This window comes from Anguilla anguilla, chromosome 2 (genome assembly GCF_013347855.1).
Source record: "Anguilla anguilla isolate fAngAng1 chromosome 2, fAngAng1.pri, whole genome shotgun sequence".
Taxonomy (NCBI): Eukaryota; Metazoa; Chordata; class Actinopteri; order Anguilliformes; family Anguillidae; genus Anguilla; species Anguilla anguilla.
In genome coordinates, this window is record NC_049202.1 from 68268291 (window position 1) to 68291213 (window position 22923).

The 22923-nt window shown below is 45.5% G+C and overlaps 3 protein-coding genes, 1 long non-coding RNA gene and 1 other non-coding gene across 6 annotated transcripts in view; 4 read left to right on the forward strand and 1 right to left on the reverse strand.

Annotated features, from left to right (window-relative positions):
- Positions 1 to 218: 218 nt before the first annotated feature.
- LOC118217262 lies at positions 219 to 1511 on the reverse strand. Its single transcript, XR_004763150.1, has 3 exons — positions 1431 to 1511; positions 1184 to 1265; positions 219 to 354 (listed from the first exon to the last, which is right to left on the reverse strand). It is a non-coding gene; the product is annotated as an uncharacterized LOC118217262 (long non-coding RNA).
- rpsa (ribosomal protein SA) lies at positions 848 to 6199 on the forward strand. The gene is made up of 8 exons (XM_035399121.1): positions 848 to 961; positions 2133 to 2304; positions 2509 to 2627; positions 3533 to 3778; positions 4339 to 4467; positions 4786 to 4945; positions 5377 to 5427; positions 6033 to 6199. Exons 2-8 carry the CDS (start codon positions 2172 to 2174, stop codon positions 6125 to 6127), a joined length of 933 nt encoding a protein of 310 aa, XP_035255012.1. The 5' UTR covers positions 848 to 961; positions 2133 to 2171; the 3' UTR covers positions 6128 to 6199.
- LOC118221960 lies at positions 2973 to 3112 on the forward strand. The gene has a single exon (XR_004764224.1). It is a non-coding gene; the product is annotated as a small nucleolar RNA SNORA62/SNORA6 family (small nucleolar RNA).
- Positions 6200 to 7167: 968 nt separating the features above from the next.
- On the forward strand, positions 7168 to 16371 carry ttc26 (tetratricopeptide repeat domain 26). Its single transcript, XM_035405858.1, has 18 exons — positions 7168 to 7443; positions 8081 to 8221; positions 8399 to 8491; positions 8935 to 9049; positions 9207 to 9256; positions 9494 to 9639; positions 9972 to 10143; positions 10925 to 10999; positions 11420 to 11522; positions 11893 to 11948; positions 12400 to 12453; positions 13040 to 13103; positions 13221 to 13309; positions 13528 to 13611; positions 14829 to 14898; positions 15034 to 15140; positions 15241 to 15374; positions 15721 to 16371. Exons 1-18 carry the CDS (start codon positions 7441 to 7443, stop codon positions 15830 to 15832), a joined length of 1668 nt encoding a protein of 555 aa, XP_035261749.1. The 5' UTR covers positions 7168 to 7440; the 3' UTR covers positions 15833 to 16371.
- A 1077-nt stretch (positions 16372 to 17448) lies between these two features.
- Positions 17449 to 22923, forward strand: part of ubn2a (ubinuclein 2a) — a 14632-nt gene continuing 9157 nt past the window's right edge. For both annotated transcript variants that reach the window (XM_035405856.1, XM_035405857.1), the window contains exons 1-6: positions 17449 to 18046; positions 19124 to 19243; positions 19839 to 19940; positions 20293 to 20424; positions 20583 to 20686; positions 22068 to 22650. In XM_035405856.1, the coding sequence (XP_035261747.1) occupies positions 17753 to 18046; positions 19124 to 19243; positions 19839 to 19940; positions 20293 to 20424; positions 20583 to 20686; positions 22068 to 22650 (1335 nt within the window). In that variant the 5' untranslated portion in view covers positions 17449 to 17752. The remainder of the gene's footprint in view (positions 18047 to 19123; positions 19244 to 19838; positions 19941 to 20292; positions 20425 to 20582; positions 20687 to 22067; positions 22651 to 22923) is intronic.

The following is a 22923-nucleotide window of genomic DNA, read 5'->3' on the forward strand; positions in this document are numbered from 1 at the left end:
AGCGACGTACAACAAGTACAACAATGTTCAGTGCTCAAAGGACACATGCAATTCTATTTTGGTAGTCAGGCCTGCTCAGGCTGGGATGTCACACACTGTCTCTTGGAGTGAGATACAATGTTAGGGGCTAGTGTGTGATCAGTGTCACTTTTAGCATATCCCAATTACAATTGTGGTGGACACAAGGGAAAAAAGGAGAAATTGATTTGTCTCTACCATGGTTGATTTTGTTTGGAGAAAAATGTGGCACTCAATAATATTTTTTTCTTCAGCAAGATTGCAAGATTTACTTCTGCTGAATGCTCAGTTGATGGATTTATCTCTGATGTCATCTGAGGACTGCTCCGTCCCAATCTGCATGAGGAAGTACGGTGGAGGAAGTAAGCGTCTGGAGTGAGAATGATGACACCAGCACGGAACTGTCTCTCCCATCTACCGCTATATACTGCACGTTTCAAATCTCAACTGCCAATAAAGCTGGTTTAAACTACTTGTTACGAAATCATAATACTATATAGGGTCAAATGGGGCACAATTTTGGGGTTTTCCTGATATACTGACAATTTATATAAGACGAAAGCGCATGGAATTTATATGGTAAATCTGAGATGCGCAGTTTATCAAAGGAAATATTGTGGCGAGACTGGCGACATCATAATGCAAATTCGCCAAGGTATTTTCATGACCTGTACTACTTAGAACTGTAAATAAAAAGAAGGGATCATGTCGAATAATACATTTTTAAATTTTTAAAATGTATTTTGTGTTTTCTTTTATAACTTTTGAATGTTACTTATAAATATAAAGATTCAAATTTCCCACGTTCAACACAAGCCAGCGCTTGCTGAAATAGAAACCGATAGCCATTGGAGGACGGTGGAATATAAAAAGACGTCACTTCCTGTCTTCGGTCCTTTTTCGATTCCGTGTGGTACTGATCTCCATACGGTGTTGTCTCGTGGTGAGTCGCCGTTTAATTTATTTGGTCATTTAAAGACATTTAAGACACCTAAGTACACCATAAAACGACATATTACTCTGTAGATATAGCGTATTATGAAACAGCCAAATAACATAAGTCATAACGACCTAATTCTAACAATTATTTAGCAAACTGGGTATAGGCCCAGAAGCCTGGAACACGCTGCGGTACGGGGCGGTAGGGCATTGACATACTACGTACCACGCTGGTAGTTCACGATCCAAGTTGAAAATGGAATGGGATGCTTGAGAATGCATCCAAGTGCTGTTACTGGTTTGGAAATCTGTTCTGACACACGTTTAGTTTAACGTTAGCTGGTCAATTGCAAGCTTGTATAGCCGTCAGTGTAATGTATGCATACAAAGTATAGCAGTGTGGCGTGTAACTAAAATTGCTAGCTAGCTGGGACAACCATTCGACGTTGAACACGCCACATGCGCTTACTCACCTAAGCATGCGCAAAACTTGATTTCTTAATGTGCTGTAATTTATAAAGGCTATCAATATTACCGTCTGCCTGGGGTGTACGCGCGCCTTTTCCCTAATAGTTATTTTATTAGCGCCTTCGCGCTTGCGCACGTGATTGAAGGATATTTGATATTAATTTATGGCGCAAAGTTAGTACACTTAATTTAGAATTAATAAATTGGAGGCTGTAACACAATTCTAATGGTGTCCCTTTGAAGATCCCAGACTCCTCGACTTGCCATGTTTGGATAGATTTGGGGATTTGCGTCCCTTATAAATCCGGTGATGCATATAGGCTACAGCTGTATGTAAAGTAGAATTATGGCGCTAACATCATAATTTACTCGCCTGCATTGTAAGTGAGGACACATGACCTGTAGAAACTGGGTTTTGGACCTGCATTTCAAGGTATTTAGTAGATGCTCTTACCTAGAGCATCTTGCGCCGCTTCCATTCTTTTTACATACGGTTCATTCATAATGCTCAATGTTTGCCATTCGGGGCATGTGCAGTGGCAGAGCCCCTCCACGGAGTTGAACCAGCAACCTCAGGAGCTCCGTAGCCGTTGTGCTATGCTGCTGCCGCCGCCCACCGACCCGTGTGTGAATGCGCGGGTCCGATCAGCCTGCTGTGCTGAGCGGATTGCCTGACGACCCTTTCCCGCCCTGTCTCCCCCCCCCAGCTCTCCCGTTTTACTCGTTACACAGGGAAAGTGGTCACGATGTCCGGAGGTCTGGATGTGCTGCAGATGAGGGAGGAGGATGTGCTCAAGTTCCTGGCGGCAGGAACCCACCTGGGAGGGACCAACCTGGACTTCCAGATGGAGCACTACGTGTACAAGAGGAAGAGTGATGGTGAGTGTGTGTTAGTGCTGCAGGGTGGGCAGAAGTTTCACACTTTGTCCAGGGGGCTGACTTTTTAGTGCCCAGTGTGTGCTGGCCAGTTGTGATATCAAGTCGTCATGACATCACACAGCCTATGACTGGGGTTTGACCCGAGCCACCTCTCCACCATACGCCTGAATGCCCGCCACGTTGGCGTTTTCTCTCTCTCCTCAGGTGTGTACATCATCAACCTGAAGAAGACGTGGGAAAAGCTGCTGCTGGCAGCTCGCGCCATTGTTGCCATCGAGAACCCGGCTGATGTCTGCGTCATCTCGTCCAGGAACACTGGGCAGGTATGGGACAGGACTAGCCTTCACCTGAGCTTTGCACGTGAAGAAGGAAGCCGTTTCTTTAAACTGGCTGGAGCAATATTGCACTGTACTTTCAGTATCTGCACTACACGTTTCTGAATTTAACGTTTTGCATTGTTCTGAATTTCATTGGCGCATATTTGAGCTCTTACTTATAGAGGACATTTCCCTTCTGCTGAGGAAATGTGCTCTGATTACACCCATAGCCTGCTAATGTTGCTCCTATCCAGAAGAGTCGCAAGGCAGGCAAATGGGTCTACCACTCGTGTATGCCATACATCATACTTTCATCCCTGGAGGGCGGGGGGGAACTCAGATCTGTGATGTCACGCACACTGTTAAAACCTGGCGTTGAGGTCAGCGAGCAGGTGTCGGAAGTGTGCCAGAGCAAGCCGGCCAGGTTTTCGCTAACACCATGACGGCGTCTAGCCTATGACTGGGGTTTGATAGTGACCTGAGCCACACTCCGTGATAGCTTGCCTTTTTTGTTCATGCCTGCGCACTGCATTTGTCTTTCCGGACTGCCGTTCAAATCTCACCACAGCTGGATGTTGTACGTAGTTAAAACCAGACATAGTTCCCTGTCTTTGTGTATTCTTTACCGGTTTACACACCTCTGCTGTAGGGGCGACGTAGCTCAGGAGGTAAGAGCGCTTGTCTGGCAGTCGGAGGGTTGCCGGTTCGATCCCCGCACTGGGAGTGTCGAAGTGTCCCTGAGCAAGACACCTAACCCCTAACTGCTCTGGTGAATGAGAGGCATCAATTGTAAAGCGCTTTGGATAAAAGCGCTATATAAATGCAGTCCATTTACCATCTGCCAGTTGCACAGTTGATGGGGAGCACGTAGTGCGGTACGCATGGTAAGCTCTCTCCCTCTCTCCTCCCAGAGGGCTGTGCTGAAGTTCGCCTCGGCCACTGGCGCCACCACCTTCGCCGGTCGCTTCACCCCCGGGACCTTCACCAATCAGATCCAGGCCGCCTTCAGGGAGCCCCGCCTCCTGATCGTCACCGACCCCCGGGCCGACCACCAGCCCCTGACCGAGGCCTCCTACGTGAACATCCCCACCATCGCCCTGTGCAACACCGACTCTCCCCTGAGATACGTGGACATCTCCATCCCCTGCAACAACAAGGTGGGGTGGCTGTGCTGTCACTAGTACCCAAACTCAAATGCACCACTGCTGACTGCATGTGGACAATTGTGCCTTATAACCCACAACAAAGAGTGAGCACCAGGTGTAGGGTTCTGTCTCATCTTAGTGTCAGTGCAGGTCATTTTCAGGTGATTCTCCACTCTAGTTTAAATTCAAGATTCCTTCATTTGTCATTTTTGTGTACTTGCATACATAAAAACGAAATGTTGTTCCTCCCAGGCCAAAACAGTGCAAATGAAAAATAGACAATATGCCTAGAATAATATGTATATAAGAAAAGAAGGCGCACTCAGTAGTGCTAGGAGAGGCCGTCGCAAGCAGCGGTCACGCCGCCATCTATTTCGAAGAAATTTCAAACTATGATTGTACAAATTTGTAGTGCACAAATGTTTTGCTGATCTACGTTTGCTTTTTAGTAATTGATTTGAGAGGGCAGTGAGTGTAGACTCGCGTATGAGCACCACTGTGGCCGCTGATGTGTGTGAGCATGCGATTGCGGCGTTCGTTCTAACGGAAAGTGCACGTGTGAAACGCGACAGGGTCATCACTCCGTGGGTCTGATGTGGTGGATGCTGGCCAGGGAGGTTCTGAGGATGAGGGGCACCATCTCCAGGGAGCACCCCTGGGAGGTCATGCCTGATCTGTACTTCTACAGAGACCCAGAGGAGGTAATTCAACACCGTTCCCCAATGTGCTGTGAACACTGTGTACGGTTAATTGGGCTTGCTGCTTGATTATTATATACTGACTGTAGTAAATGTGGCCACTTTTTTTTTTTTTTTTTATAATGCAAATTTGGCTAAAATTGCATTGTCCACATAACAAAATGGGGGGATGAAGTTTTTAAAAATGTAACTTCAAAACATTCCTCTCTTGTCATTATATTGATTGGAATTGGGCATTGTGTGCAGTGGGAGGGAGGTGTGCTCAGGAGGAGTTGAATGTGATGGTCACTGAAGCGCTCCCTCTCCTCCTCCCCCCTGCAGATTGAGAAGGAGGAGCAGGCTGCGGCGGAGAAGGCCGTGGGAAAGGAGGAGTTCCAGGGGGAGTGGACCGCCCCCGTGGCTGACTTTGCGCAGCCCGAGGTGGCCGACTGGTCCGAGGGCGTCCAGGTGCCCTCCGTCCCCATCCAGCAGTTCCCTGCAGGTGAGCCGCGTGGGGGGGAAGGACTTGGGTGTTCTGCTGAATAATCATACTCCTCTGCTGGACTTGCCTGGTTACTGCCGGGCAGCAGGGTTTGTAGGGGTGGGTGATGTGGTGATTTTACGTTCTCACTGTTCGTTTCAGCCATGAGGTGCCTTTCTATGCTAGGAAAGGCATATCGTTGTCTTTGAGACTTTTCTCAAAACCTACTCTGGGTATTATTGCTAGCCAGCTAACATGCTAGCAAGCGTTGCTAGCTTTTTAAAAGCTTTAATTTGCTGTAATGATATTTCAATCAATGGTGACTGAGAACTAGATGAAGAAGAACTGCAATAAAACTGCATAGTATTTTCTTCATTCATTTTTTTTGTCCTGTACTGCATCAAACGGATTGAAATTCTTCAAAATGATGCCACTGCTCTTCTCTCTTTCAGCTGCTCCTCCTCCCAAGGCTGCTACCCCAGCTGCTGCTGAAGTGTTTGCAGGTATGTTTCTTATTTAAAAATGGTTTCTTTTACGAAGTGTACCACAATAGAACCTCAGTGACGCAAAAATCATCGACTGAACCCCAGAACTGTTCTCCAACAGTTGTTCGCTATAGACAGATTGTTGCATCTTTTGCAAAGCTATTGTAGAATGTTAATTGGTTCTAATAAGGTCTCTGCTTATTGTAACTGTATTGTACTTTTTTTACTGATGGAGATCTTTAAAATGGCTAGAGTACAATAGAGCTACAACAATACAATGTTCAGCTTTTGAACATATCAGATTCTAAAGTAAATCCTATCCTAAATTGCCTGATTTCCTAAATAGCCTTCCTCCCCTTCCCTTAAGTGGCTTTTGTCGCTTGCCAGGCCGCCATTGTAAATAAGAATTTGTTCTTAATGACTTGCCTTGTGAAATAAAGGTGAAATAAAAATAAATAAAAGATTTCCAATTTGGTTCTGAGACAAAGCGGTTTTTAAATTCTAAACTTGATGGGAGACTAAGAATTTTAAGATCTTTAAAGCTGTTGCAGGACGTTCAGCATAATTGAGTATGCCGGTCTGTGCATGTTGTGTTATTGCTAAACCTGCATTTTGTTCTGCAGAGGACTGGAGTGCCCAGCCCGCCACCGAGGATTGGTCCGCTGCTCCCACTGCTCAGGCTTCCGACTGGGGCGGAGCCACCGCTGATTGGTCCTAAGCCAGCATCGTGAACACCCAGAATCAAAAGCAGTTTAAGTGAAGTCAATAAAAATGACTGTTTCTGTAAAAACCCATTGTCATTCATTTTGTCAAGGGATTGGGAATCACGTTGAACACTGGCTTTGAAATGTACATCAATGCACATTTGCATCTCTGGGGTTGAATATCTGGCACAGCGGAAGAGTATTGTTACATCCTCTTTCTGCATGTAAAGTAACAGACGGTTCTTAAACTATCTGCACAATTGGATACACTAGTATTAAATGCCTGAGGAACCCTTCAGTGTTTGTTGTATTGAGGGAATTTTGGGATATACTTGACATGCAGTCACAAGATCATTCCTGTTCGCCTTCGTACATTTGACCTAGTGCAATGATGGCCAAGGAGCAAAACCTCATCCCTTGAACTGGAGAAGTACTGAGTATAAGATTTTATTTCACTTCACTTGAACCATGCTAGGTCTCTTTTAAAATAATTTAAAAAAACCTTTGGTTGAATGTTGTAGTAATTTTATCAACGTTCTGTAGTTTAATCTCATAGCTGTTTTTAGTCATTTAATTATGAATGTCTGCGCACGGTGCCGCTTTTCTCATGCAATGGAAGCTTTAACAGAACCACGGCCTTAAACTCAATCCAGATCACAATTCAATGCTTCAACATTAAATAGTTGGCCTTAGGATTTATTTTTAGGGAGTTTAAACAAAATCTTTGTACACAACAGGCCTGACTAATGCAATCTAATAAACGCTGCACGGGTGCAGATGAGGTAAATGTTGGTGTATTTTAGAATTGGCCCTGGGATTGTGATTTTCACACGGAAAATCTTGGAAACGTAAAATTCCTTCGTTTGGGATGCTTCTTTAAAGAAGGAAGTGCTTTCTACTTTCACTGCTCTGACGGGACGCAGAAATGTAGCCCAGCAAGCACTGACAGGGGTATCAATGCGTAAATCGATGTAAAAAAGATTTCAAATGGAAAAGTAACCATGTGGAACTCCAGGCTGTTGCTACTTGTTTCCCTTTCCCCCTACCATTTCCGGTGCTGTTAAGTAGCTCTTGTTGCTAAGGCGACGAGAGCTCGAAGCAGTAGCTATGGATGACAACAGACGGGACTGAATAGCTCGTTTTCATTGGTTTTCAGTAGTTCAGTAGTAGTTTTTTTGTTGACCATACAATCATTTCTCTTCGCTGGTCATTTTTTCTGAATGCTATCTGGAACTTCTGTTAGTCACGTTTGTTTCACACTCCTTGTACATGAAAGCGAGTGTGTCAAGTTGTGACCACAGCTTGCAACATCCACGTTATTGTCGTCATGGTGAGTCGATTCATGATACAGTAACGTTAGCTAACAATTGCTGGTGATACCCTTAGCTTAAAGCTATATAATTGTTTAATGTCTAAAACACATCGAATTACTGGTAGGAGTGGAATCTGTACGTTATCTGTTAAACCAACAAAATGATCTGTATCTATTCGAAGTATTCGGAGCAGGGTGGAGGTTGATAAACTTTAGACCAGGTGGTGTGGAAAAGTGCATAGCTCAATATTTTTTTGCGCCATAAATTACTGGTAATACTGCGGTTTTATTTTATGATTATGTAAGGGTTAGCCATGACATTTGATTCTTGTGGCACGTTACTGCTATCGAGCTGACGTTATCTTGATAGCAAGTACCAACTAGATTATTCTCAATTTAGCCAGCGCCTTAACATAATTTGAGGGTGACTTTCAAGGACGACTTTTCAAGGATTTTGAGTTTTTTTTAATTTTTTTTTACTAGGCCTACTACTAATTCACTGGATGGTTATTTAGGTGTGTGTGTAGTGTGGCAACTTTAATCGTAGTTTTGCAGTGTGAGTAATCACTGGGACTGTGACACTGGTGTAGCTACTACACTGTAGTACATGTATTTTTCCCACTGTGTTTATGTCGTGTACGCATGCTTTGTGCAGATCCTGTCTCGAGTTAAGCCAGCTGTCGGCGGAGAGGCTCCAGCCAGCGAGAAGAAGAAGAAAAACAAGGGGAAGAAGACTTCACGCGTGGAGGACTACCTGATCCAGAGAGACTACCTGGGAGCAATCACACTGCTGGAGGTGAGACACCGTTCCCCCCCGCCTAGTCATGTGACCAGTGTGCAGTCACACCGCAGGGTTTGCACACCCGTGTGTCGCACTGTGCCGTGCTGAAAATGGCTCTAGTCTGGAACCGGCCTGTGGGCCTGTTGCTAGGCAGCGAAAAAAACGGCGGAATGACATCGTGTTTCTCTACAGTTCCAGCGTAGTGCAGGAGAGAGAGAGGAGGATGCAGATCTGTGGCTGGGCTACTGTGCTTTTCACCTGGGGGACTACAGGAGAGCCATGGAGGTATGGAACCGTTTGCATGTGTGTGTGTGTGTGTGTGTGCGTGGACATGTATTACTATCTTTGTGAGAACCAAATATCCCCACAAGGATAGAAAGATGAGGAAAATTATGCAAGGTGGGGACCTTTTGCTGGTCCCCACAAGTTCAAGAGGCTGTTTTAGGTTTAGGATTTAGGGTTAGGATTAGAGTTACAATTAGGTTAAGGTTAGGCATGTAGTGGTTGGGGTTAGGGTTAGGGTTAGAGGTTACGGAATGAATGTAAGTCAATGGGAAGTCCTCACAAGTATAGCAATACAAACATGAGTGTGTGTGTGTGTGTGTGTGTGATTTCAGTACCAGTTTTGTGTTCCTGTATGCTCTTGTCTATTTCTTCAGTTCATAGATTAAATCTGTTTTTCTATAGTGTGTCGCATCCTTTGAGATGCAGTTTTTCTCTGGCCGCAGGAGTACAGAGCTTCGACCCAGAGGTCAGGCTGTCCAGTCGATGTGTGGGTGTACCTGGCCTGCACACTCTTCTTCCTGGGGCTCTACAAGGAGGCTGAGGAGGCTGCTCTGAAAGGTAGCGCATATAGCGCACTTGCTCTTAATCGTATCCCTTTGCTGCTGCCTAACTGCTGTGGTAACATTGAGCTCTACACAGAGGAGAGAGGCAGTGTGGAAGGATGGTGTAATCATGTTCCTTTACCCCCCCCACCTCTTTTCACATTGTCCCACAGCTCCAAAGAGTCAGCTGCAGAACAGGTTGCTCTTCCACTTGGCCCACAAGGTCAGGGTAACAAAGTTTATTTACATTGTTAACCTTCAGTGCTTTTGTCTACATATGTTTATGTCTATCCATTGGTTTTCCTAGTTATCTACGTAGAAATGTAGATGTCTTTATGCATGTATAGGTCTTTTGTTTCTCTCTCTTACTTTTACTGCACGTGTATTTGTGGTCTGTATATTGCATTAGAGCTGCACTCGTTCTCTCCGCTCCCCTTCCCTCACTCCCTCCCTCTCGCAGTTCAACGATGAGAAGAAGCTGATGGGCTTCCACCAGAACCTGGAGGACGTGACTGAAGACCAGCTCAGCCTGGCTTCCATTCACTACATGCGCTCTCACTACCAGGAGGCCATCGACATCTACAAGCGCATCTTACTGCAGAACAGGTGCCGCACACTGCTGCCCTTAACACTGTCACAGGACACCACTATGGCCAAACACATAAATATACAGGGACAGCTTCACATTGCTTTACATCATAAATCCATCTGGTAAGCCCAGATAGGGACTGAGAGTATTCACACAAAGAAGTGACATGTATTGGAAATAAAATAGGACTGCACTGTGCTGTGCTTTTCACTTTTGCTCCTATGGAGAAAGAAAATACTGTAATTGTAGTTTCAGAAAATTATTGGTATTTGTGAAGGTGTGAAATGTTTTAAATCTGGGGTTGCTCTTTGTGGGTATTGTTACAGTTTGTGCTGTGTATTCTGCGCAGAGACTTCCTAGCCCTCAATGTGTACGTAGCGCTGTGCTACTACAAGCTGGACTACTACGACGTGTCCCAGGAGGTTTTGGCGGTGTACCTGCAGAGCATCCCTGATTCCACCATCGCGCTCAACCTCAAGGCCTGCAACCACTTCAGGCTCTACAACGGCAAGGCAGCTGAGGTTAGATATCACAGCCACGCAGTACATCACACACGCAGTACATCACACACGCTACATACACTACACTCACAGCCACGCAGTACATCAGCCACGCTACATACACTACACTCACAGCCACGCAGTACATCAGCCACGCTACATACACTACACTCACAGCCACGCAGTACATCAGCCACGCTACATACACTACACTCACAGCCACGCAGTACATCAGCCACGCTACATACACTACACTCACAGCCACGCAGTACATCAGCCACGCTACATACACTACACTCACAGCCACGCAGTACATCAGCCACGCTACATACACTACACCCACAGCCACGCAGTACATCAGACACACACACACACACACACACACTACACACACTACACGCGCTACACTCGCTACATCACACTACACCTGCTACACTCGCTACATCACACCCGCTACATCACACCCGCTGCACACACACGCTACACACACTACACCCACTACACTCGCTACATCACACCCGCTGCACACACACACGCTACACACACCGCACCCACTACACACGCTACACTCGCTGCACACACAACAGCAGCCTCTGCAGCAGCACAGCTATGGCAAAGTAATGCTTCATAATTATATTAATAATATTAATATTATATATATATATATATATATATATATATAATTATATTAATAATTCACCTATTCATCATCAAGTTCTCATTGGAACCACACATATGTACAGTCTATAATAAAATGGGAATGAAGAGTTTAACCCTTTCCATATGTCCCTTTTTATTACAGGCCGAGTTGAAGAATCTGATAGATATCTCCTCCAGCTCCTTTGAGTTTGCCAAGGAACTCATCCGGCATAACTTGGTAAGCAGGGCTCTATGCTAGCATTTTTTCCAAGGAGCACACATGCTCCTAAGTTGAATAATTTAGGAACACACCAATGCATCCAAATGAGTAGATGCGCTCCTAAATTATTTTTCCAGTTAGCATGTGTCAATTTTGAGGAGCAAATCCTCCTAAAATGGGATCATTGTTGAGCCCTGGTACGCACATGCATCCCAGAAACCCCCCCCTTACACACACATCACATTTGAATATGTTTGACGCCATTTTCTGAGGTAAGATTCAAACAAAATCTTGGGGGATCATGTGCTTGGAATGTCAGAGAAACTCGGTCGGTAGCTGTATGTAAATAAGTGAATGGCTACCCACCCACTTTACTGCGAGTGTGTGCTACAGGATGTGGATGTGTATGCAAAGCCCTCATGTTTCTACCCCCGTCAGGTGGTGTTCCGGGGTGGAGAAGGGGCCCTGCAGGTGCTGCCCCCCCTGATCGACGTGATCTCGGAGGCTCGTCTCAACCTGGTCATCTACTACCTCAGGCAAGGTGTGTCCTCAAATTAAGATGGCTGCTGCTGTTATTCTACAGCTGACATGACACTCCATTTTAATTGTGAAGTTTGCTCCTTGTGACAAGATTGATACCTGAGCTACAGTATAAAGGCCACAGATGAAAGCCCATTCTTCCACTTTCTTTTTAATATGTTCCTGGTTGTTTTCCCTAACATGTATGAATGTTCACTTCACATACTGTGCGCATGTTTATGGAAACACTGCCCTCTCTCCACCCCAGGGATGTGCATATGTGTATATTCTAATTCTGCCTGGGAGCTGTGTAAAATGTTCACCGCCCTGTCCAGTCACTGCATCCATGCTGTGTGTAACCGTCCCTCTTTCCCAATGTCCCTCCCTTTCAGACGATGTGCAGGAGGCCTACAATCTCATAAAAGATCTGGAACCCACCACGCCACAGGTGAGTGTCTCCCTCTTCTCCTTCAGCTCTCCTGCCCTCTTGCTCTGCTGTATGTGTCTGTATTTATCCTTCCTGTCTTTCAGCTCTTCCCCTCTCTCCAACTTCCTGTTCCCAGCGTTTGACTCATTCTGTCCTCCCCCCTCTCCCCCTCAGACTCAGACAGTTCAGTGCTCCGTTTAAAATTAATTTATAGCTGGCATGCATATTAACAACCCCCCCCCCCTTATTTCTCTTAGGTTCAGGGCAGTGTTAGTCTTAATGCACTACAGCATAAAGTAAGTGTGTGTGGAGTTGTGGTGTGGTGTGTATGTGTGTGTGTGTGTGAGTTCACTTCTTCCTCTCCCAGTCTTCATGTTGTCCTGTCAGAGTTTCCAGCATTAAAGTTAGCGTGGTAGTTGTACTGTGATAAGTGCTGTGTACTTTGCATTTAACCTCTCTTTATCTTTCTAAGGAGTATATTCTGAAAGGTGTGGTAAATGCAGCTTTGGGACAAGAAGTTGGCTCGGTAAGTCACCGTGATGGAATTTTAAAATCCTATACAAACCTGCACGTACAATTCCACATGAACATTGACACTCACTATTGGTGGAAAAAAGCATTTTTACAGACACTTCACTCTTCTCTGAGGTGACTTACCAGATCAATATGGCAAGTTACATAAAATGCATGCCACAGGAGCAACAATAAACCTCAGGTACACCGCAGACTGCGATAAGCACTAATGGATTTAACACCCATGTGTTATACTTCAAGAGTATAACTTCAGTAAGAGCAGCCATATTTAGTATCATGTGAACACTAAAAAATCATCTCAAGGAGCTCCTTTACATGATGCCAGATGTTTGGGCCAGAAAGGATTAGGGACCGAGAATGGTAGGGAGGAAGTCTCCAAGTTCTGGGAGCAAAGCTGAAGTCTGGGTAAAACTGAATACTGTTGAATCGATAATATGACTGTTTACAGAGTGACACACTAGAGTATATAAAAAAAAATCAAACAGACTGACTGAGATACTGGGTGATGTACACAAAGCCCTGCTGACCCTTCCACTCTCCTCCTCTCTCTGTCCATCCCCACTCTTCCCCTGCTCCAGAGGGATCACCTGAAGATCGCACAGCAGTTCTTCCAGCTGGTCGGAGGCTCCGCTAGTGAATGCGGTGAGAACACCTTAACAGCACACTGGCATTCCCCAAGAGCTGCCATCAGTTTCTGTGGCAAGGACAAAAGCATACTTTCAGTTAAAAGCACAATCGTGTCTTTCGAAACCTCCTCAGATACCATCCCTGGCAGGCAGTGCATGGCTTCCTGTTTCTTCCTGCTAAGGCAGTTTGAGGATGTGCTCATCTACCTCAACTCAGTAAAGGTCAGTACGGTTCATACATGTGTTGGCAATCATTGTGTGCTTGTGGGAAACTGTTTAGGATGTGGCTGATTAGTCTGTACTTAATTGCAGTGTACTTTTTCTCTAAATAGTGTTTAGACAGCTGTGCTTGTTTACGAGCGGCATGACAAATTTGTAGGTTGAATACATTTTTGTGTATGAGGCGGGGGGGAGAAAAAACCACTTCTCCCATTTTACAGAGTTACTTCTACAATGATGACACATTCAATTTCAACTACGCCCAGGCCAAGGCTGCGGTTGGCAACTACAGGGAGGCAGAAGAGGTACTGTGTGCATCACCACTATAGTTGTTATAAGAACTGTGAATGCAAAGTGGCTTTTGCTCCAACAATGCCATAGTACTGTTGCAGCCAATGAAATTATTCTATTACCCACTGTTCACAATTACACTAAAAACAAAAATGGTAGCCTGCCACTGTAACTGCCAGAGAAAGAAACTTCAAAATTGAAGTCAGTATTTGCTGTAAGACAGGACTGAGAGCCACATGTCTTTCAGAATTCTCACCCATAATTCATGAGGCATTCATAATTCAGATGCACTCCACACTGAGACACAAAGTGACATGAATGAAAATAACTTGTGAAAACACAGTGGCAAGTGGCAATCTTGGAAACCAAGCACAAGGCTTTGGGTTGCAGTGGTCTTCAAACACGGTGCTGAGGACCCACTTTGTGCGCTGGTTTTGTCAGTGTCAATTATGGTTGTTGAAAATGTATTTATCTTCTAACATTGTTTTGTACTTTATTCCATCAGACTGCACGTTTGGGTCATTGGCATTTGCCTTGTAATTTAAGTCACTCATTGAACATAATTTTTCACAAATAGTTCAATTTCAGTGACTAGGTGGCAAATGCATAGGCATACATTTAATACATACAGTTGATTTTTATTTTAATTGCATTTATGTAAACACATTCACAAAGGCTAATTAATATATGTATATTACATTTCACATAAGACGAAAGAAGACCATGGCGTGTTCTGACTGATAAAGTTAACAATGCTGGTGTACGCTAAGAATAATGCTTGTAATGGTTTCTGTCTAAATCCCTTTGACAGAAGTCGCATATTGCAGTACAGATATGCTAACAGCAGGGGGATAACTCACCTAAGTGACCACAATGTGTAGCATCCTCCTGGATGATGAACAGCAGCCATTTTGTGTCCAAATGCTCAGTACATGGGCTGAGGCAGCAAGGGAGGGGACATTTTATCCACTTGTACTAGGGGATGAGTATATTATTGAATTCAATGTGCGCCTATGACCAGGGTTTTAAATTTAGTTTTTAGATTTAAAAATACAGCTATGTGAAATTCAATCCTGCCCCCACAGGCACAGATTAAAATGCATTATAGGTTTTCAGATCTGAAAGAACAACACTGAGTTCCTTTTGAACTTGTGGGAATACACTGTGTGTTTGAAGGAGGTAATTTGTGATAATTTAGAGCTGCATTTATAACGTTTTGCTTTGTGAACAGGTGTTTCTGCTGATTCAGAGTGAGAAGATCAAGAATGACTATGTGTACCTGAGCTGGCTTGCACGCTGCTGTATGGATCACTAATATGATTCTTTTTCAAATTATTATTATTATTATTATTATTACTGTTTTTATTATATAAATGCATAATAATCTTGTTGTTTCATATTTCTACGTCATTACTGTTATCTGTTACTGTGTATAGATATCATGAACAAAAAGGCCCGTTTAGCCTGGGAGCTGTATCTGAAAATGGAGACTTCAGCCGAGTCCTTCAGCCTCTTGCAGCTCATTGCCAACGACTGCTACAAGGTCATTGCCTCCCCTCGAAAGCCAAAAATGATGTCACTTCCAGGCAGTCGGCCCGTGCGCGTTTCATCGACTCATTTCGTTCCCTCCGTCCGCTTTGCAGATGGGGCAGTTCTATTACTCGGCGAAGGCTTTCGATATTCTGGAGCGGCTCGACCAAAACCCCGAGTACTGGGAGGGCAAGAGAGGGGCCTGTGTGGGCATCTTTCAGCTCATACTGGCTGGCAGAGAGCCCAGGTATGCGTCACGGCCGCAAACACCTGTGCCTTCCCTCTGTGCTCTCGCTGCTCAGTCCGTTGGTGAAGTGCCTTCTGGGAAGGAGAGTCCTCAGCTGTTGCAGTCCATTTGTCCGTTTCTTTCGTGTGGCATCTTCACTCTTCCCCCATCTTAGGCACCTCACTACAGCAATGTACGGTTTCACGACATGACTTAATCGACTACCCTGAAGTGTGTTGTTGTGTGTGCGGTTTTCATAAATCCATTATGAGGGCATATGCATCACTGTAATGTTATGGCGCGAACAAATTTTTCTATACGTGTATTTGGAAGAACAAAAAATGTTTTTGTCATTGCCGTTCTACAGAGAGACACTGAGAGAGGTACTTCCACTGCTGAGGAACACTGGAAACCCACAGGTGGAGTACATCATCAGAGCCTTAAAGAAATGGGCCAAGGATAACCGAGTCTCACTGTAGGAACAGATTACAATTCAGCAGCGTAACACAAGTGCTCAGATAATCGGGTAGGACCCTCTGTCAACTACTGCACAAGACAAAGTATTAAGCACCAGCTATGCTGGTGATTTCAATTGCACGTCCCCATAAAAAAAATTAAATAAGCCTTTGATCATCCCAAAAATGTATAAACTGGATGCCTATCCCCAGACTGAACTACAACATGTAAGGGTGTGATGAAATCTGTCTGTAATGTACATTTACGTTACAAAGTTCACTCCAATTAACCTTTACAATACATGTATTTGTATAGAAACAAATTGAAAACATCAAATGTCTTTCTTAGGCAGTTACATGTAAATTCACTTCATGCAATAAATATCCCCAGGCACACAAACTCACCACACCATGTAACATGTACTATAGTTTTATTTGCAATATTGTTTTAACATTTATATACTTAATATAGTTGTGAATTTATACAAGTATGTATGTATCATGCAATTGTGTAGTCAGTTCTTCTGTACAGTGTCCAATTAAAGAGCTATTTTTTATTCACATAGCATTGCATATTTGTTTTTCCAATCGGTTGATATTGCAAGAACACCGCCATTATAAAAAAACTTCCTCTTTTACAGCATTGTCACTAGTTGGCCCAGTTGACAAATGTAAAATTCACGTCAGGTTTTGCATATGGTAGGTGCATTACCCTCAGTCTTGAGTATGAATTATTAACCACCCTAAAAAGTTACGACACTGAAATGCGCCGTTTCTTCTGCGAAAAAAAAAATTCTGGTTATTCCACATCTGTATTGTTTATTTGATTCATTACTTCGGCTCTGAAACAGTTAAAACTGATTAAAAACGTTTATGTCATGCAAACCATGTTCTTACTATAGTTAGCTAATTTTGTTGAAATGTTGAAAACAAACACAAATTTGAAAGCTGAAATACTACTAAGTTGCCATTATTTATAGCCATTTCTATTAGCACACTTTCAGAACGCTCCAGCAATATCACATCGCTTGTGAACTAGTAAGTACGTACATTGGCGATGACCTTAATGGTTTCATCTATTCCCAAGCACTCAGTGGAATTGAAACTACAGATAACTGCAAATATAATTCCATTTCCCCTTATGTTCGCCGCACCTACAGAAGTATTTCCGTATTCCCGAAACAATCACACTGGCGGCTGAATTCCCTTCTGGTTTTGTGCAATGCAGAATTTCGACAGGCTGTGTGTTGTTAAGCCTAACGCAGTCATACAAAGCAAGGAATACCACAGACAAACATCCAGCCAACTACTTTCCGTTTGGGATTTGTGAGAAGCTACAGGTCATTGCCCAAAAACGTACCATTCAGCATTTAATCTGCAAGCCACATTGATGTGAGCGATAAAAGCCGCTAAGGAAACTGATGCTGTAGAATCGCCGTAACTGTCCGCACGTCCTAATCTGGTCCTAATACATGTGGAATTCATTTATTTTCCTTTCCTTTTAGCTAAAATGGCATTTAACCCAATGTTGAAAAAATTCTTGGTCGCAGGTTGGCTATGGGGCGGGCTTATGAGAGTGCAGTTTGTGATTGGCCATAACCCCCTCCTGGTTCGCGCTATTTCCGTTTTCACTCACCGCGCAGGCCCAGCGACCTCGATGTAATTTTTATTTACTCCTGAAATCCAAGATGGCTACTCCGAATATTTCAGTACCTTAGCAATTGAGGATGCACGTATTGAGAAAACTACTTTCCCCGATAATCTCATCCCCTGAAACTAAATTAGTAAGGTGTAGATGAACTATTTGCATCTTACCTGACACAAAATAGTCCTCGCGTCTTGCTTCAGCTCCCGCGAATACACCATTTTCAAGTAGTTTCGAGGAATACATATCCTCGATCGCTGTCTCTCCAAAGCAAGCGAGGTTCACCGTCTCCACATCAAATGGCCGAACCGAGAAAAGTACCATTTGTCACACTGTCGGCCTTCGCCGCTGGACCGGCCTCAGAGCCTAGGAAATGCCGACATGAAGATGAGGCCGGAATCAATTTGGAGGAGAGCACAGCAGTAGGCACTACACCGACCGGGACAGGAGATGGTGGTCTGTTCGGCAAAGCTAGCGACGGGGACAACGGGGAACCAAGAGGGATTACCGTGCGATTGAACCTCTGCCTGTCCGAGCCGAGCGACCAAGCGTCGGCCGAATTCAACTACAGCGAGCTGGTTCAGTCAATACAGGTAATGGTCGTCTGTGGATTAGGCCGGGCAAAGCCTTGAGTTGAAGTCAGGATCATTGGAGGCTAAGAGAGTAATGTTAGTTACTTGTAGAATCTGAAGTACAGTCGATTCCTGATGTAGCCGCTTTGTAGTTTTTCCACATGAGATAAGTTAACGTGAAGTGCAGTAAAGAAACGTAATATTGGCAAACTTATCTGCCATATGGCTAAAAGTGTTAGCTAGCAAGCTAACGATGAAAGCTGGCAGTTGGACAGTAAGCTAAGCTCGAGCTATCAAGCAAGCTAGCTAAGTAGCTATAATCACGTACACAATCACGAGTTTTCCAACGTTAATTAACGTTAATCATCGTTAATCAAGTAACATATTTTATTGTATTTTACTCAAGGAATTATAAAAATACAATGACTCTGGATAAATAGTTACATATTTACTTTTTGTAACGTTGGTATTTAGACATGTCATTGAAAATGGTCGAGTGTAACGTTAGCTGGCTAATTAGCTAGCGATCGAACTAGCTCCCTAAATAATTGTGTTTGCTAGTAAGTTTACGAAGTTAATCCGGTGGTCTGGTTGTCTCAGAGGCTATCCAAGTTATGAACACCGTTCGCATACTAGCCTCAGCTGTGTATAAAACAAGATCGCAACTAGCTAGCTACATTGCATAGTTTTTTTATCAGCAAAATTCTCAGTTTACCATTTATGGATGATTAGTTTACTCACGATAATGTACACGACTGCATAATAAAAGAGGTAGCTATGACAGGTGGTTACATCAGACCTTATAACACTCTAAGCGTCAGATTGTTGCTCTGGTTTTTACATTTCACGTGCCAGCATCTTAACATTTTGCATTAGAACATAATGGCAGCAGGTATGACTTGTGTTGCATAATATTGCGTAGTGTAGTGACCTAATTGTCATAATGCATACATAATCTACTGATCAATTATTGTGGTGTTCTCGCTATAGAATAATCTCTGATCTTTTTGTTCCAGTGACTAGATAAAACAGATTTATTCTCCTTTTGTCCTTCATGCTTCTGTTTTTTACTCCTACTCTCTCTCTCTTCCATCTAAGGTGAAGAAGGCACCCCCCCAAGCACTGACACCTGCCTGTGACCCTAATGACCCCTTTGCAGATGAAGAGAAAGAACGACAGGAAGTGGAGGCCCTGGCCAAGAAGTTTGAGAGCAAATATGTAAGTGCACCCCCCCCCCCCCCACCACAGCATGTGGCTGAACAGAAGCTGCATTGATCATGGTTATAGTCAAGCTGGTAATATGCAGTTTTCTCGGTATAATATTAGCTAACAACACAATATGCCGCTGTGTGTTTAACTTATAATATTTGAGCTCGGATTCCATGTTGCTATAAAGTAAATTCAAATTGAGGAATTAGTTGGTACATGCCTGACACATACCCAGGGAATGGACCTTGCAATGTGTTTCAGTAATTTATATTCTTCTGCAAGCAGACGCTGTTCTTTCACACTGTGTTGTAGACAACAACCTGGATGCTTTTGCTCTATACACGTTAATCACAGTAATGTATAGTGCAATGTGGTATGGCAGTTATATACCAAATGCAATGCTATGCTGTTTTTTTTAATTCAACATCTGCTCCAGATTCACCCATTCATTAACACTGAAAATGTTGGTACTCTTGTTTGATGAAGCTTTGGCTTGATTATCGTAGTGTGCCCTGTTTGTGCAGTTTGTGGTTATTGTTAGCCCGAGCCTCATGTTGTAGGTCCTCTATGTGTGTTAACCCCTCGCACCCCGTCCTCATTACAGGGCAATTCTGGGAAAAAGAAACGGAAAGACAGAATGCAAGATCTGATCGACATCGGTTTCGGCTATGACGAGAGTGACCCATTCATAGACAACTCGGAGGCTGTAAGGACCTTTAATGCCTGTTATTACCCCATTATTGCTTTCACGCTAAAAACGATAGCTTCAATGGTGTACAAGCTCTGGTAAAAAAAAAAAAAAAGATCACTTTTTCCAGGCATTTGCATTTTGTTTTTCCTAAAGGCTAATGTCTGCCACTGCTCTATAAATGAACAGCTGAGACGTTCTCAGCAGCCTGGCTCATTAGAGACATGCCACCTTTGCAGCGATCTCCTCCTTTGTCGTTTTGACAAGCGAACGTGGGACGCGAAGACCATGTGAAGCTCCCCCGTAGCCCGCGGGTGCTGGATGCGGGTGTGTACGGTATCTTGACTGCGGCCCCCGCTTGCGTTCACAGTACGACGAGCTGGTCCCGGCCTCTCTCACCACCAAGCTGGGCGGGTTCTACATCAACACGGGAACGCTGCAGTTCCGCGCCGCGTCGGAGTCCGAGGGGGAGGACGGGGGGAAGGACGGGAAGGCTCGCAGGGTGAGTTCTGCGCCCCTCCGAGGCGACGTGCCGTTTCTAACCGCGCCCTGCGCCCTCCCGAAAACGAGGCTGTGCCGGCGCGATCCGGTCCGCTACGTCCCGAACCGTTCGCCCGCTCTGGGAACGGGACTCACCGGCCGCCTCTGCTTCGCTTACAGCCGCTGAAGGACGGAGAGGAGCAGGTCATGAAGAAACGGAAGAGGAAAGAAGGGAGCAGTGCGGAGGAGAAGAAGCCCAGGAAGACCAAAGTGCCGAAGCAAGGGTGAGAGGCTACCTGTGCTAACGCTGCTGAACAACCACACCTGCAGGAGGGAGCCCTGACGTGTTGCCCGTATATATGTGTGTGTGTGTGTGTGTGTGTGTGTGTGTGTGTGTGTGTGTGTGTGTGTGTGTGTGTGTGTGTGTGTGTGTGTGTGTGTGTGTGTGTGTGTGTGTGTGTGTGTGTGTGTGTGTGTGTGTGTGTGCGTGTGCGTGTGCGTGTTCGCCTGTATCTGCTTGAGAGTGGGCTGCCCCATGGACTGAACCCTGTGGTTTCCTCAAAGGCGTGGGCTTTTAACTTTTAACTAGTTATGTCCTGAATTCGTACTGGTCCGGCGGCCCTCCAGGGCCAGTGTCAATGTCCATGGAAACGTCCGCTAGCGAATCACTGGGCTGCAACCAGGGCAGGATAAGCTATCCTGTTTATCCTGGTCATAAGACCTGGTCAACATGAGGGGCTGATAGAGGAACGCAGCGCTATTGATAAAGTGGTACACAGTGCCCAGAGTACATACCGGGCAGATAGTGTCATCTGTGCCTTGAGAAGGTGATTTTCTTTGTTCCCGAGGGTTCGAGCTCTTGTACTTTTTGCGGTTGACGTGCTGTTCCTTCCCTGTGAAATTCGTGACTTTGTCACTTCGGTGCCCGCGGCTCGGACTTGGCACGGGTGGGAAATTAGATTGCCGGAGCAGAAGCTGTATAATGGCGGTCACACGCTGGAAGGCTGTGAGTGAGTTTAGACTGTGTATGTAATTTTGCCCTTCAGTTAAAAATAAATCCTCAGACTAACATCGTGTAACTCAGAATAATGAGTCATTTTTAGTGAGGCGTTCTCGGGAAGTCCAGAGAAGGGAGGTAATGCTGCTGCTGATGTGGGTGTTCTGCTGTTACCTGGCAGGGGGCTGCAAATGTAAACTGGATTATACAGTTCCAGTGCAATGCAGTTTTCTGAATTTTAAGGTAAAAATAGCTAATAGCATCTGCTAATATTTGTCTGTCCAGAATGAGCGGGAAGGTGCCATTGTTTTTTTTTAAGCAAAGGGCATTCTTGTATGTGTACGTCATTGTAAATGTCAGGTAAAGTTAAAATCGAGGAAGTAATTTGAATTCAGCAGTTTGTTAATATAATCACAGTTGTGTGTGTGTGTGTGTGTGTGTGTGTGTGTGTGTGTGTGTGCAAAACGGTGCCGGAGTTTCTTGGGTGGAACGTGTTTGTAGCTCGACATTCGCTGGATCTGGAGAGAGAGAGATGGCGATGGCGCTGTTATTTATAGCAGCTGAACGCACCTGTCCTGCCCAGCTCTGCCGCTCTCTCTCTCTCTCTCGCACTGCCGCTCTCTCTCTCTCTCAGCCCCCCGCTCTCTCTCTCTCTCCTCCTGCCTCAGGGCGAGCGGCCTGAGCGTGCACCGCCCGGAGAAGAAGAAGCGCAAGAAGCTGATGAAGGACTCGCTGTGCCTGGCCGCCATGCTGCGGCGCTTCACGCGCGAGAAGGAGGAGCTTCGCAAGAAGATCGGCGGCGGCGGCGGCGGCGGGGGGGCGCTGCCCGCGGGCGGAGGGGCGGCCGCCAACGCGCCCCGCGCCAACCACGCGATCCACAACTCCCAGCTGCACCCCCACGCCCACCCGCACCCGCACCCCCACCCCGCCGGCAACGACATGGCCATGGCGGACCTGAGCGACCCGGCCGTCCTGTCGCTGCTGGGCTCCACCAGCGAGAGCGAGCTGCAGGACCTCCTGGAGGACCTGGACTTCAGCCTGCTGGACTCCGCCTCCCTGTCCTGCGGCCCCGCCCAGCGGGAGAACGGCCTGCTGGGAGCGGGGCCGCTGGCCGGCCCGAGGGCGGGGCCGGGCGCTCTGGGGAGGGGGGCGGGGTCGCTGGGGGCCGCCGCGGGCCTCCTGACCCCGCCCCCGCCTCTCCCCGACGGGCTGCCGCCCCCCCTCACCAAGCGGATCGAGGACCTGCGCGCCGTGAGTCTCGTTTTTAAAACTTTATTTGCAACGCGAGTTACAGACAGTGTCACAGACAGATTATTATTCTTTTTTTTTTTTTCTCGTGTCATATTTCTCATGGATTTGTTTAACGCTCCTTGACAGGCTGTTGCGTGTGAAAGGGAGCAGAGAGATAGAGAGAGGCATGCTGGCAGAGGAGGAGAGAGAGAGGAAGAGAGTGAGAATGTACAGGAGGGAGGTGGAGAGATAATGTAGAGGCAGAGAGATGGAGGCGGGTAGGGCTTGGTGGGA